At 43.4% G+C, this 17,199-nt stretch overlaps 1 protein-coding gene across 2 annotated transcripts in view; it reads right to left on the bottom strand.

Moving 5' to 3' along the window:
• The window catches only part of TppII (Tripeptidyl-peptidase II), an 82,274-nt gene extending 67,652 nt beyond the window's left edge, over positions 1–14,622 (bottom strand). For both annotated transcript variants that reach the window (XM_070080155.1, XM_070080154.1), the window contains exon 1: positions 14,520–14,622. In XM_070080155.1, the coding sequence (XP_069936256.1) occupies positions 14,520–14,575 (56 nt within the window). In that variant the 5' untranslated portion in view covers positions 14,576–14,622. The remainder of the gene's footprint in view (positions 1–14,519) is intronic.
• Positions 14,623–17,199: the final 2,577 nt, after the last annotated feature.

Consider the following 17,199-nt stretch of genomic DNA (forward strand, 5'->3'; position numbering starts at 1 on the left):
TGATAAAATACAGCCTCTCCTCACTTAACGACGACGCTTCATTCCTAAGACCACGTCGTTAAACGAATTCGTTGCTAAGTGAGGAACATATTATAATGGGTTTGTGTCAGCCATCTTTGATATTGTTCTAATGTCACCTTTGTACCATTTATAACATTTCTGGTATATTTTTAAATGTTTATACAGTAGTGTACTGTATATTGTATTAAACAGAATAGAGGAAATCAGCTCTAATATACATTACACCTACCATCCGACTTACGACCACTCGACTTACGACCACTCGACTTATGACCTGCTCGACTTACGACCTGCTCGACTTACGACCTGCTCGACTTACGACCTGCTCGACTTACGACCACTCGACTTACGACCTGCTCGACTTACGACCTGCTCGACTTATGACCTGCTCAACTTACGACCTGCTCGACTTACGACCTGCTCGACTTACGACCTGCTCGACTTACGACCTGCTCGACTTACGACCTGCTCGACTTACGACCTGCTCGACTTACGACCTGCTCGACTTACGACCTGCTCGACTTACGACCTGCTCGACTTACGACCTGCTCGACTTACGACCGTGTTTTTTATGCCAAATTTCTGGGAAATAAACAAGTACATGTATTTGTGTTGTACACAGTGTTTATCCTAAACCTTACAATATAAAATACAGTACTAACAACATAAAACGTAAAGTAAAACATGAAATACCAAAATAAAACAACAAAAGTCATTACAAAAATGTTTTGTTGATATTCAGTAGTAAAATTCGACTTACGACCATTTCGACTTACGACTGGCTTCTCGGAACCAAACTCGGTCGTAAGTCAGATGGTAGGTGTATTTAGGTATGTATACTGGTCAGAGAGCCCATCGTAAGCCCAAGGCATCAGTAAATGAGTACATTGCTAAGTGAGGAGAGGCTATATTGTTAGGCACAAAAGAAAGCCACTAGCACGCAGTGCACTTTGGGCAAACCTCATTAACTTGCTACATGACAAGTGCTGTTGCAGTTCAGATAGTCATCTGAACTGTAATTTTAGCACTGTTCTGGCAAGAGTCATTGAATAACAGTAAGAGTGTTTCCTCCTTTTCTGGCTGCCCAACCTCGGTGGGAGGTGGCCAGTGTGGTAAAAATAACGAGTGCTTTTGATGGGTTCCAAGAGCTTTTCTTCTCCCGGAGCCAAGAAGTAGAGAAGCTGGGACAGGCGAAACATTGGGTATGTTTCCCCTGCACCTGCTGCTCCTTTTCACCCAGAGGTAAGCAGGTACCTGGGTGTTAGTCACCTGTTGTGGGGTCATCTTGGGGTATAAGACTAAAAGACCCCAGTGGAAGACAAACGAGTCTCTGATCTCACACAGACTCTATTGGGGTTAACCTGGATGGCTAACCCAGTCTCTGATCATACACGAGTTCACTGGATTACCCTGGGTAATTAACCCAATAAAGTCTCCAATCATACACGACTTTATTGGGTTTAACCTGGGTTGCGAACCCAATAACTTCTCCGATCATACACAACTTTATTGGCGTTAACTTGGGTTACGAACCCAATAAATTCTCCAATCATACACGACTTTATTGGGGTTAACCTGGGTTACGAACCCAATAAATTCTCAGATCATACACAACTTTATTGGGGTTAACCTGGGTTACGAACCCAATAAATTCTCTGATCGTACACAACTTTATTAGGATTAACCTGGGTGGCTAATCCTCGTGATTAAAAATCTGAAAACAAACAAAAAAAAAATATCTTTGGGTAATTAAGAATGTTCGAAAAATATAAAAAATGACCTATCACATTCGAAAGACTCTACCGTACAAGAATACACAAAATTATACGTAATCATACAGGTGAATGCACTTTGGAGAGGAACTGTATGACAGTCTGGGACAAGCCTGACTGACAGCCATCAGCAGCCAGGTAACACTGGGACTGACATGACTGACAGCCATCAGCAAGCTGGGGTTCCTGACAGCCCAGACTGTCAGCCACCAACAACCAGCACTCCCTGACAGACCAGACTGTCAGAAACCAATAACCAGGCCTCCCTGACAGACCAGACTGTCAGAAACCAATAACCAGGCCTCCCTGACAGACCAGACTGTCAGCAAACAACAATCACTCCTCCCTGACAGAGACCAGACTGTCAGCCACCAACAACCAGGCCTTACTCAAGAAATCGTAATGACACGATTGCAAATAACCCATAACCCTGGCCGGGATTGAACCCGCGGTCATAGAGTCTCAAAACTCCAGCCCGTCGCGTTAGCCACTAGACCAGCTAGCCACAATAAGATTCATCCAACTAGGTATATTTCTACACCATAGGAAAGTTAGCACAGGCACCTCTGTGACCACAAATGCTACCTGGCTAGCTGGTCTAGTGGCTAACGAGACGAGCTGGAGTTTTGAGACTCTATGACCGCGGGTTCAATCCCGGCCGGGGGTATGATTTAACCAGGCCTTCCTGACACAGACCAGACTGACAGCCACCAACATCCAGGCCTTCCTGACACAGACCAGACTGACAGCCACCAACATCCAGGCCTTCCTGACACAGACCCGACTGACAGCCACCAACATCCAGGCCTTCCTGACACAGACCAGACTGACAGCCACCAACATCCAGGCCTTCCTGACACAGATCAGACTGACAGCCACCAACATCCAGGCCTTCCTGACACAGACCAGACTGACAGCCACCAACATCCAGGCCTTCCTGACACAGACCCGACTGACAGCCACCAACATCCAGGCCTTCCTGACACAGACCAGACTGACAGCCACCAACATCCAGGCCTTCCTGACACAGATCAGACTGACAGCCACCAACATCCAGGCCTTCCTGACACAGACCAGACTGACAGCCACCAACATCCAGGCCTTCCTGACACAGACCAGACTGACAGCCACCAACATCCAGGCCTTCCTGACACAGACCAGACTGACAGCCACCAACATCCAGGCCTTCCTGACACAGACCAGACTGACAGCCACCAACATCCAGGCCTTCCTGACACAGACCAGACTGTCAGCCACCAAGAACCAGGCCTTCCTGACACAGACCAGACTGACAGCCACCAACATCCAGGCCTTCCTGACACAGACCAGACTGTCAGCCACCAAGAACCAGGCCTTCCTGACACAGACCAGACTGACAGCCACCAACAACCAGGCCTTCCTGACACAGACCAGACAGTCAGCCACCAAGAACCAGGCCTTCCTGACACAGACCAGACTGACAGCCACCAACATCCAGGCCTTCCTGACACAGACCAGACTGTCAGCCACCAAGAACCAGGCCTTCCTGACACAGACCAGACTGACAGCCACCAACATCCAGGCCTTCCTGACACAGACCAGACTGTTAGCCACCAAGAACCAGGCCTTCCTGACACAGACCAGACTGACAGCCACCAACATCCAGGCCTTCCTGACACAGACCAGACTGTCAGCCACCAAGAACCAGGCCTTCCTGACACAGACCAGACTGACAGCCACCAACAACCAGAGGTCCCTGACACAGACCAGACTGTCAGCCAACAACAACCAGAACTTCCTGACACAGACCAGACTGTCAGCCAACAACAACCAGAACTTCCTGACACAGACCAGACTGTCAGCCACCAACAACCAAGACTTCCTGACACAGACCAGACTGTCAGCCACCAACACCCAGACCTCCCTGACACAGACCAGACTGTCAGCCACCAACAACCAGAGGTCCCTGACACAGACCAGACTGTCAGCCACCAACAACCAGAACTTCCTGACACAGACCAGACTGTCAGCCACCAACAACCAGGACTTCCTGACACAGACCAGACTGTCAGCCACCAACACCCAGACCTCCCTGACACACACTGTCAGCCACCAACACCCAGACATCCCTGACACACACTGTCAGCCACCAACAACCAGACCTCCCTGACACACACTGTCAGCCACCAACAACCAGACCTCCCTGACACACACTGTCAGCCACCAACACCCAGACCTCCCTGACACACACTGTCAGCCACCAACACCCAGACCTCGCTGACACACACTGTCAGCCACTGTTGCAACCCCTGAATGGGTTACAATGATTATTATGTATATATAATGTATATTATCTTTTCATATAATTTTATATTGCTTATATTTGCGATAATAGCTAAATCGTAAATGTATGACTTTATATTATTATTTGACTGTTATATTGTTATTTAGCTTATGTTGTTAGGATGTATATAAAATGTGCTCAGTTAGGCTTGATTGTCAAACTACTGTAATTATCGCTTGTCGCTCGTTATACTGCCGGCTTCTGAGCTGCAGTTGTCCACGTAGCTATCACGTGATCGACGGGGGGGGTGTCCTCACCTCTCGTGAAGTAGTCAGTCTGCTGGAGACTCGCTTGCTGGTTGGACAGATTGTCTGTCTCATTATTCTTGTTAGTTCTGTAGAACTTTGTTCACAGAACATTGTATAGACTTAGTGATTTTCGACGTTGTACTGAGGTTGTGTGTCACATTGACACTCTGAACATCTCAGGTCCCGAGCTATAGCTTCTGACCTAATTTTGTACTGGTTCCTGTGTATTGTCACAGTCACAGTTTTCCTATGCTGAACGTAGATTCAGTATTATGGGAGTTTTGTAACTTTTGTGGAGGATCTGCAGATGGTCCCTACTTAGTGTCGTTATATTATTTCCCAGTTCCTGATTCTGTGTCGCAGTCGCTTGATATTGCATTGCTATTGGGCTTAGCATTCTTTGTTGTTCAAGCAGACTGTTCGGGTTGCCAGTCGGTCAAGAAGTTAGTTTATTTGAGGACTTTGTCAGTCACTTGTTTAAGTCTTATTCGAGTCTTGAGACATAGCTAACTACTTAAGAGCACTTACACGCATACACACACTTGTACATATTTGTAATATCTTATTAAATGTTAATGTACCTGACGGTACTTAAGAATTATAAATGTGATATGTGCTTTCAGCACAATAATATTGAACTCGAGAGATTGATTTTATTTTGATTGCTGTAATTAATTTACTTTGATAATATACCTCTAGACAACTTATAGACTTAATAAATTTATTAAATTTTAATTTCTCTAGTTAGTAGCCTACCAGTTGTAATCCTAAAGAACTATTGAACCATACTGAATTCAATGGATAATTGGACAAGGATACTGACTACTTGTTACGAAAACCCAGTAACAGGCTGGATGCTAGAAGGGCAGTCCTTTCTAGTATTCACTGGAGATCTCTAAGCTTTTAGAATCGCGTTTTTTGTAACAAATGGGGGCCTGTCCGGGAGGCTCTTGATCCAGGGTGTTGGAGAAATTGTCCAATTTGAAATACTAGTAACTCTATGATCAAACACTTTGAGTACTTTCCTAATCTGAAGACTTTGAGTTTAGTCTTGTACAACATACCAGGTGGATGTATGTACCTGACTGAGTCTCTTGATCCAAGGAGATGGAAATACTGTTTATGAGCTCTAGCTCTAAGACAACCAACACTAAAATTCCTATTAGGATTATAGTTTCCCATAATCACTCTCTCGTAGTACAATTATTTTCGTGATGTATGCTAAAGTGAAACAATTAATTGATACTCTGACTTTGTCTGAGTTAAGTACATTAAAACTTCAGACGTGTTGGCAAGTAGCCAAATATCTCGGTGTGACGTATAACAGGAATTACACAGCAGAAACTGTCAGAGCGTTAATTAAGGATATATTGTTTCCTGCTCATACAGAGATGTCTGATTATGATTCAGATTCTGAAAGCCTAGTGTCACAATTAGGAAGTATGGCTCTATTTGAAGTTGAAGAAAGAGCAACTAGAGCAGAAGTGAGCCTAGTGTCTGAGCCTAGTGTAGCTCAGTTCTCGCTCGCTCCTTCCTTCACTGACACTATAGTACAGAGTATAGCTGTTAGCATGACACAGCCTAATACTAATACAGTGTATAGTACACCTGTATTTACTTATCCTAGACCAGATCTAGACACTCTAGAGACGGCTGGACCAAGTGTCCGACCTAAGGACCGTCCAGACCATGTTAATTTCCCTACTCCTCCATTACCCACTGGTCCTATCTCTCAGGAACAGTTTGAGAGGTTGGAACGCCTCATTATGTTGCAGACTGCACAAATAGAGGCACAGAGGAAATTGAACGAAGAAGATTTCCAGAGAGAAAATGTTCGTCTGTTAAGACAACAGACTGATAGATCACAGGACACATTTAATGTGCAGAAAACTGCATCCATGGTTCCTAAGTTTTTTGAAAGTGACTTAGACACATATTTTGATGTGTTTGAGAACCAGGCTCGTGCTATGAACTGGCCACGTAAGCACTGGGCAACATTGCTTCATACTGCTTTGACAGGAAAAGCTCAAACCTGTACTGCAGCTTTGCCATTTGCTAAGTACATTAGTTATGACGCTGTCAAACAAACTATTCTAGAGACATATAACTTGTTACCTGTAAGTTATCAAAGAGCATTTCGTACGTTACAACGACGACAAGATCAAACTTGTGTAGAGATGGCTCGTGAGAAAAAAGTTGCTTTTGAGAGGTGGTGTAGAGCTGCTAAATGTAACAACTATGACAGCCTTGTTCAGTTGTTACTACATGAAGAATTTAACAACTGTATGTCTGCTGACATACAAGAATATCTGATCGATCATACTACCTCAGATATTCTGGAAACTGCAGCATTAGCAGACAATTACGAAATTTCTCACAAACTTGTACGTATTAAAACACAGAGAAACAAGGTAACTAAAGATTGTCCTAGAAGTTGGCAACCTAAATCAGCTGCTCATTGCCGGCCTGATGTACCTGCTACTGTAACTTCTCGTACCTTTACCAGGAAAACTCACAATCCTGAATCTGTCTCTGTGGCTAGACAGAAATCTGGTATCGAGAAGAAGAAAGTTAAATGTACCTATTGTAACAGAAAAGGACATACTAGAGAGTATTGCTATAAGTTAGAAAGAGATACGAGAAACAGTCGTGCGGCTGGCGCCCCCACTCAAGTCGTATCCTCTTCCGTGCAACAAAGACACCAAAAGCCTAGCAATTCCTCTTATCCTACTGTTTTAGATAATGTTACTCAGGATAGATGACTAGCGTCAGAAAGTGTATCTGACGAAAAGATTCGTTCAGCGATGAGTCCTTACTTTTCGAGAGATAAAGTAGGATTTGACGAATCACATCTAACTGAGATAATTTCTTTCAGAGACACTGGCAGTTATCTCACGTTATTAAGAGAAGATGTACTGCCCATAACTGACGATACCTATTGCAAGATAGATGTATTGTTAGAAGCCTATGGAGGGGCTGTTATAAAAGTGCCTCTGCACAAAGTTTATATTGAAACAAGCTATTATACTGGTTATATTTCAGTGGGTATATCCAGTGGTGCATTTCCCATCAGGTCAGTGGACTTGTTGATAGGGAACGATATCCTTCATGCTGGTATATGTAAAGAACCACTTGTGATTGATAATAACACTGATGATAATTATGCCATTGAAGCTTGTAAAGAGAAACCTATTTTATTTCCTCTCAGAGCAATTACTAGAGCTATGTCAAAGATTCAACAACCATCCTTGTCTCCTATTGAGTTAGTGGATGACAATGATTTGGGGTTGAATATGTTGTTTAGTGACGCTCTGCGCCCAGGATCATTAACACTGACTCCCCCCGGTCATCAACCTAGTCAGGACACAACTGACGTTAAATTTCTTACTCATGATGATTTAATCAAGGATCAGTTTGTTGATCAGTCATTGGAAAGACTGAGAGATATAGCAGTTACTGAGAGTGAAGCAAAGGATCTCGATAATTGTTACTATTATAGTAACGGTGTACTGATGGAGAAAAATACATGTAAGTTGTCAGCTGATAGTGTTTCCAACACAGTCAAGCATCTCGTTGTGTTACCAGTTACATTTCGTGAACAAGCCATTGATTTTGCTCACAATAGTCCCATAGGAGGACATTTGGGTGTCAAGAAGACACTCGGTAAACTGGCAAAACATTTTACTTGGCCAAAGATGAAGGAAACAGTAGCTGATCATGTGCGACGTTGCCACGTGTGTCAAGTGACAGGCAAGCCAGCGCACACACCTCCACCTGCGCCTCTCATTCCTATCACTGTGCATGGTGAACCATTCTCACGTCTTATTATTGATTGTGTTGGTCCTTTGCCTAGAACCAAACTAGGAAACCAATACTTATTTACTATTATGGACGCTGCACCACGCTATCCCGAAGCTATTCCTATGAGAAAAATTAATGCTCGTGCTATTGTGAGAGCGCTGATGAAATTTTTCTCCCAGGTTGGATTGCCACGAGAGATACAATCAGATCAAGGATCTAATTTCACTTCTAAGATCTTTCGAGAAGCCTTATCCCACCTAGGAATAAAGTCTGTACTTTCAACCAGTTATCATCCACAGTCACAAGGTGCTCTAGAGAGATTTCATCAGACACTGAAGTCCATGATGAGAGCTTATTGTGAACATTTTTCTAGAGACTGGGATGAAGGTATACCTTTTCTTCTGTTCGCTATGAGAGAAAGTGAGCAAGAAAGTCTCAGATTTAGTCCGTTTGAATTAATATTCGGACACCAAGTGCGTGGTCCTCTTGCAGTGTTGAAAGACGTGTGGACAGGAAAATCAAATCCATCATTGAGTACTTCACCTTCATTAATGCAGCAACATTTGACAGCCGCTAGAGAGCTAGCTTCGAAAAACCTAGTTTCAGCCCAAGCTAGAATGAAGCAACATTATGACAAGCGTGCTGTCTCTCGTTCTTTTAAAGCAGGAGATAAGGTGATGGCTCGGAAATTAGTACCAGGTCATGCTCTACAAGCCAGGTATGATGGTCCCCTGGAAGTAGTAAAAAAGCTTAGCGACATAAATTATTTGGTACGTACGCCTGGGAAAAAGAAATCTAATCATGTGTACCATGTTAACCAGCTTAAGACATACTACGCTAGTCCTCTACCTACTACTTCTATTCTTCCTAGGACAGAGGAAGAAAACGTCAGTCTACCTGACATCTCTAGAGGTATAGAGGTGCGTTTAGAAAATTCAGTGACTCTACACTCACTAGACGATTTTCTTAGTAACCTTGGAATTGATAAAGCTGGTGATATTAAAAACATGATTTTGCATTTCCCTGAATTGTTCGGTGATGTTCCTAAACGTTGTACTCTGGGTGTACATGACGTTGATGTACAGGGAGCATCACCCATTAAGCAATCACCATATAGGATGAGTCCAACAAAGCATAAAGCATTGAGAGAAGAGGTTGATTTTCTGTTATCTCACGGACTTATTGAACGCAGTAAAAGTCCATGGGCATCTCCCTGTATTTTAGTGCCTAAACCTGACGGTAGTTTCAGGATGTGCACTGATTACAGGAAAGTGAACTCTGTCACCTTGCCTGATGGTTATCCTCTACCTCGCATTGACGACCTTATTGACCGTGTGTCAGGAGCCCAGTTTGTCAGCCGTTTAGATCTCTTACGAGGCTATTATCAAGTCCCGCTTACTGAACGTGCTCAAGAAATATCTGCTTTTACTGTTCAAGATGGATTGTTTAACTACCTCGTCACCCCCTTCGGCCTATGTAACGCGGCTTCTTCATTCCAACGTATAATGAACGAGTTGACCCACAACTTAGAAGGAGTAGAAGCCTACCTTGACGACTTAGTGGTGTATAGTGACGAGTGGGAACAGCACTTGACGCGTCTCAGAGCATTGTTTGAGAGACTGGCGCACTACAACTTCACTGTCAACTTAGCTAAATGTAGTTTTGGTCAAGCCAAGATTACCTATCTAGGCTTTTGTATCAGCCAAGGTGAGGTTGCTCCTATTGAGGCTAAGGTTCGTGCAATTTCTGAATTTCCAATGCCACAGGATAGGAAAGGAGTACAGAGATTCCTGGGTATGGCAGGATATTATCGCAGGTTCTGTCCAAACTTTTCTCAGATTGCAGCTCCTCTTACTGAGCTTACTAGTAGCAAAGTTCAGTTCACCTGGACTAGAGATTGTTCAGACTCGTTCAAAAGGTTGAAACGTTTGCTATCCTCTGCTCCTGTGTTGAAAAGTCCTAATTTCAATCTTCCCTTCTTTTTACATATAGATGCGAGTTGTTATGCAGTGGGTGCTGTGCTGCTCCAACAGTCAACATCCACTGATATTCTCCATCCTATATGTTACTATTCATCTAAGCTCAAATGACACCAGAAAAATTATGCTCTAGCTCATGTGGTGTCCTTTGAACATTTTGAAGAGTATTTGGGCACTTCCCCATTTAAAATTTACGTAATTTTAATGCCCAAATACCTTTTGTTACTTGCTATGTCAAATTCAGTAAAGTAACTTAATCCCTCCAGCCCATATTAACTATATATACTCATGTCATGTCTAATTATTATATTTATGTATTCACAGTATTGTTGTGTGAGGAGGAGATAAGCTGAGTGTTGAGTGGGTAGTGTCGTGCGGGTGATGTACTGCGTGACGCAACACTGTCCTGCCGCAGACCCCCCCCCTCACTACACACCTTAAGCTGTTCCATACTCAGATGTTCATACTGTCTAGCATTCCACAACCACTACTTAAGAGTGGAATGCAGTCTCCTCTACTATGATCGAGCCTCAACGTGCCCTCCTTGTCAGCGCTATCCTGTCTCTACACTGATGTACATAACCACGAGTATGAAGAGATACGATACTGTGTACTGCCCTAGTACTAGGGACATATCCTAGTGACGGACGCTGTGAAATTGTAGAAGTGCTTGGCACAAGAGACTCGGATTAATATTTTATTGATATGAGTAACCAGAAATAATGTAATAGACATTCATGCAACTCCTAGTGCGACCCTCTGTCGTGTTGGGGGGGGTGTTGCAACCCCTGAATGGGTTACAATGATTATTATGTATATATAATGTATATTATCTTTTCATATAATTTTATATTGCTTATATTTGCGATAATAGCTAAATCGTAAATGTATGACTTTATATTATTATTTGACTGTTATATTGTTATTTAGCTTATGTTGTTAGGATGTATATAAAATGTGCTCAGTTAGGCTTGATTGTCAAACTACTGTAATTATCGCTTGTCGCTCGTTATACTGCCGGCTTCTGAGCTGCAGTTGTCCACGTAGCTATCACGTGATCGACGGGGGGGTGTCCTCACCTCTCGTGAAGTAGTCAGTCTGCTGGAGACTCGCTTGCTGGTTGGACAGATTGTCTGTCTCATTATTCTTGTTAGTTCTGTAGAACTTTGTTCACAGAACATTGTATAGACTTAGTGATTTTCGACGTTGTACTGAGGTTGTGTGTCACATTGACACTCTGAACATCTCAGGTCCCGAGCTATAGCTTCTGACCTAATTTTGTACTGGTTCCTGTGTATTGTCACAGTCACAGTTTTCCTATGCTGAACGTAGATTCAGTATTATGGGAGTTTTGTAACTTTTGTGGAGGATCTGCAGATGGTCCCTACTTAGTGTCGTTATATTATTTCCCAGTTCCTGATTCTGTGTCGCAGTCGCTTGATATTGCATTGCTATTGGGCTTAGCATTCTTTGTTGTTCAAGCAGACTGTTCGGGTTGCCAGTCGGTCAAGAAGTTAGTTTATTTGAGGACTTTGTCAGTCACTTGTTTAAGTCTTATTCGAGTCTTGAGACATAGCTAACTACTTAAGAGCACTTACACGCATACACACACTTGTACATATTTGTAATATCTTATTAAATGTTAATGTACCTGACGGTACTTAAGAATTATAAATGTGATATGTGCTTTCAGCACAATAATATTGAACTCGAGAGATTGATTTTATTTTGATTGCTGTAATTAATTTACTTTGATAATATACCTCTAGACAACTTATAGACTTAATAAATTTATTAAAATTTTAATTTCTCTAGTTAGTAGCCTAACAGTTGTAATCCTAAAGAACTATTGAACCATACTGAATTCAATGGATAATTGGACAAGGATACTGACTACTTGTTACGAAAACCCAGTAACAGGCTGGATGCTAGAAGGGGAGTCCTTTCTAGTATTCACTGGAGATCTCTAAGCTTTTAGAATCGCGTTTTTTGTAACAGCCACCAACACCCAAACCTCCCTGACACACACTGTCAGCCACCAACACCCAGACCTCGCTGACACACACTGTCAGCCACCAACACCCAGACCTCCCTGACAAACACTGTCAGCCACCAACACCCAAACCTCCCTGACACACACTGTCAGCCACCAACACCCAAACCTCCCTGACAAACACTGTCAGCCACCAACACCCAAACCTCCCTGACAAACACTGTCAGCCACCAACACCCAAACCTCCCTGACACACACTGTCAGCCACCAACAACCAAACCTCCCTGAGACACACTGTCAGCCACCAACAACCAGACCTCCCTGACACACACTGTCAGCCACCAACACCCAAACCTCGCTGACACACTGTCAGCCACCAACAACCAGACCTCCCTGACACACACTGTCAGCCACCAACAACCAAACCTCCCTGACACACACTGTCAGCCACCAACAACCAGACCTCCCTGACACACTGTCAGCCACCAACACCCAGACCTCCCTGACACACACTGTCAGCCACCAACAACCAAACCTCCCTGACACACACTGTCAGCCACCAACACCCAAACCTCCCTGACACACACTGTCAGCCACCAACACCCAAACCTCGCTGACACACACTGTCAGCCACCAACACCCAGACCTCCCTGACACACACTGTCAGCCACCAACACCCAGACCTCGCTGACACACACTGTCAGCCACCAACACCCAAACCTCCCTGACACACACTGTCAGCCACCAACACCCAAACCTCCCTGACACACACTGTCAGCCACCAACACCCAGACCTCCCTGACACACACTGTCAGCCACCAACACCCAGACCTCCCTGACACACACTGTCAGCCACCAACACCCAGACCTCGCTGACACAGTCAGCCACCAACACCCAGACCTCCCTGACACACACTGTCAGCCACCAACAACCAGACCTCCCTGACACACACTGTCAGCCACCAACACCCAGACCTCCCTGACACACACTGTCAGCCACCAACACCCAGACCTCCCTGACACACACTGTCAGCCACCAACAACCAGACCTCCCTGACACACACTGTCAGCCATCAACAACCAGACCTCCCTGACACACACTGTCAGCCACCAACACCCAGATCTCCCTGACACACACTGTCAGCCACCAACACCCAGACCTCCCTGACACACACTGTCAGCCACCAACACCCAGACCTCCCTGACACACACTGTCAGCCACCAACACCCAGACCTCCCTGACACACACTGTCAGCCACCAACACCCAGACCTCGCTGACACACACTGTCAGCCACCAACACCCAGACCTCCCTGACACACACTGTCAGCCACCAACACCCAGACCTCCCTGACACACACTGTCAGCCACCAACAACCAGACCTCCCTGACACACACTGTCAGCCACCAACAACCAGACCTCCCTGACACACACTGTCAGCCACCAACAACCAGACCTCCCTGACACACACTGTCAGCCACCAACAACCAGACCTCCCTGACACACACTGTCAGCCACCAACAACCAGACCTCCCTGACACACTGTCAGCCACCAACAACCAGACCTCCCTGACACACACTGTCAGCCACCAACACCCAGACCTCCCTGACACACACTGTCAGCCACCAACACCCAGACCTCCCTGACACACACTGTCAGCCACCAACACCCAAACCTCGCTGACACACACTGTCAGCCACCAACAACCAGACCTCCCTGACACACACTGTCAGCCACCAACAACCAAACCTCCCTGACACACACTGTCAGCCACCAACACCCAGACCTCCCTGACACACACTGTCAGCCACCAACAACCAGACCTCCCTGACACACACTGTCAGCCACCAACAACCAGACCTCCCTGACACACACTGTCAGCCACCAACAACCAGACCTCCCTGACACACACTGTCAGCCACCAACAACCAGACCTCCCTGACACACTGTCAGCCACCAACAACCAGACCTCCCTGACACACACTGTCAGCCACCAACACCCAGACCTCCCTGACACACACTGTCAGCCACCAACACCCAGACCTCCCTGACACACACTGTCAGCCACCAACACCCAGACCTCGCTGACACACACTGTCAGCCACCAACACCCAGACCTCCCTGACACACACTGTCAGCCACCAACACCCAGACACACACTGTCAGCCACCAACACCCAGACCTCCCTGACACACACTGTCAGCCACCAACACCCAGACCTCGCTGACAGCCGTCACCAAACATTTCAACACACCAGCTGACAGTGCGGGTTCCCAAGTGACCCACAATACCCAGCAGCGACAAATACCCACTCCAAGGGCACTTGCCCTCCCCAGCTGACCTCACTAACGACGTGAGAGGTAGTTAAGTCAGGTAATTACCGTGGCAGGAGGCCAGAACAAGGAAACTCTCCCAGTGACTCGCTCCTCGACGCCATCTTTGTTGTTGTTCTAAATTTTCACTGCTTGACGGAAAAAATATTTTTTTTTTTTTGATCTTGAAGTCGCTGCTGGGTTTTTTTAATTCGTTATTTTGTTTTTATGGGTGGTGGAAAAATTAGTTAAGGGGTTTATTTGGGGTTTTTTTGGTTGATATTTTGGAAAAATGAGCGTTCGGATTTATGTGGCTTCGGAAATATTATTTTTTTTATTTTTTTTTATTATGAAGTCGCTTCTGGGGTTGTTTAAATCGTTATTTTTTTTTGATAGGGGTAAAATTAGTAGAGGGGGTTTAATTGTTTTTTTTAGCTTGATATTTTGGAAAAATGAGCGTTCGGATTTATGTGGCTTCGGAAATATTATTTTTTTTATTTTTTTTTTATTATGAAGTCGCTTCTGGGGTTGTTTAACTCGTTATTGTTTTTTTGATAGGGGTAAAATTAGTAGAGGGGGTTTAATTGGGTTTTTTTAGCTTGATATTTTGGAAAAATGTGCTTTCGGATTTATATGGCTTCCAAAATATGTTTTTTTTATTTTTTTTTATCGTGAACTCGCCTTTTTGGTTGTCAAAATCGTTATATGCTGTTTTTAAATGGTGGAAACATTAATATAATCGTGTTTAATTGGAATTTACAGTTTGATACTTTTGGAAAAATATGCGTTTTGATTAAATTTTTGTTCATTTTTTTAACATTAAACTCACTTCCGTCATAATCAAAATCATTATATGTTTTTCTGGATAGTGAAAAAATTAGTAGAAGGCAATTTAATGGGGATTTATACTTTGCTATTTTGGGTAAACATGCGTTCGGATGTAATTTATTAAAACGCTGTTTACAAAATGGTATTTGTTTATCTATAACCTTATAAATACTTATACACTCACCAGTAACCTTATATATATTTTTAACATATGCCAGAAGGCTTTTTTTTAATAATATACACTGTATTAATTTTTTTGATGTGCGTTCGAGTATAAAAAAAAATTATCTAAAATACTTCTATATATATTTATATTTTACATAAACTATAGAAAAAATACATATTTTCGTAATATAAAAAAAATTTCATTTTGATTGTTCACGTATTATTATACTTCCCTATATGTGATTGAAGTTTTATTTATTTATTTATTTATTAACAATTTTTTTTGTACGGGGTTACATTGCCAGCCTTGCTAAATACGAGAGCTAATTTATTTATTTATTTATTTATTTATTTATTAACAATTTGAGCACACATACAGAGGTACAAAAAAATACAGATAAGAGCAGCATGCCAAAGCCACTTATACTATGCATAGCATTACGGGCTGGCTTAAAATTAACTTAAGATTAACTAAGCAATGATGAAATCAGTGATAAAACATTAATGTAAACAGATAACTATAAAGCACAAGTGAGTATTATAAAGACAGGTCATATAATAATAATAATAATAATAATAATAATAATAATAATCTTTATTTACTACCAGTACATGTACAAGGTATACAGTCCTAGCTGACATCAATGACATACTACTATATAGAAAGCCGCTTGTTATGCTCTGCATTTCGGGCAAATTAGGTCAGTGTCCCAGGATGCGACCCACACCAGTCGACTAACACCCAGGTACCCATTTTACTGATGGGGAACATAGACAACAGGTGGAAAGAAACACGTCCCAATGGAAATAAGTCACTCTGTCTGACTTTTTTGGGTTATCCCAGGTTCTCTACACATATGCTGCTATGTATGATAATTCTATGTAACTGTATTGTGTATACCTGAATAAATTTACTTACTTACTTACTTACTTATTCTACTCTGGCTGGGAATCGAACCCAGGCCCTCACCGTGTGAAGCCAGAGCGTTAACCACCAGAGCCCCATATGGTTGCTTACATTGCTGTACATTCAGTCGTATGGAGTATTCTGTTAGGTAGTGTATTTAAAAAATAATAAAGTTAGATTGGGTTTTAGGTTTAACATTTATGTGATATAATTGTGAGAAACATTTAAGATATACAATTTATAAGGTTCAGTTATTCAGTATTTATTTGGTTTTGGGTGAGTAAGTGATCTTTGAGAAGAGACTTGAATTTATAAACAGGTAGTGTTTCTTTTATATTTACAGGTAATGAATTCCAGATTTTAGGGCCTTTTATGTGCATTGAGTTTTTGCATAGTGTGAGATGGACACGAGGAACATCAAAGAGTGATCTGTGCCTTGTGTTATGGTCATGTGTTCTGTTGAGGTTGGCAAGGAGATGTTTGAGGGGAGGGTTAATATCAGAGTTAAGTGTTCTATGTATGTAATAGGTGCAGTAATAAGTATGGATGTTTTGTATGGTGAGTAGGTTTAGTGTATTGAATATTGGTGGAGTGTGCTGCCTGTAGTGAGAATTTGTTATCATTCTAACTGCAGCCTTTTGTTGGGTAATTAGTGGTCTGAGATGGTTAATTGTTGTTGAGCCCCATGCACAAATTCCATAGGTGAGATACCTGGAGTTTACCTGGAGAGAGTTCCGGGGGTCAACGCCCCCGCGGCCCGGTCTGTGACCAGGCCTCCTGGTGGATCAGAGCCTGATCAACCAGGCTGTTGCTGCTGGCTGCACGCAAACCAACGTACGAGCCACAGCC

This window comes from Cherax quadricarinatus, unplaced genomic scaffold (assembly GCF_038502225.1).
Source record: "Cherax quadricarinatus isolate ZL_2023a unplaced genomic scaffold, ASM3850222v1 Contig176, whole genome shotgun sequence".
Classification (NCBI taxonomy): Eukaryota; Metazoa; Arthropoda; class Malacostraca; order Decapoda; family Parastacidae; genus Cherax; species Cherax quadricarinatus.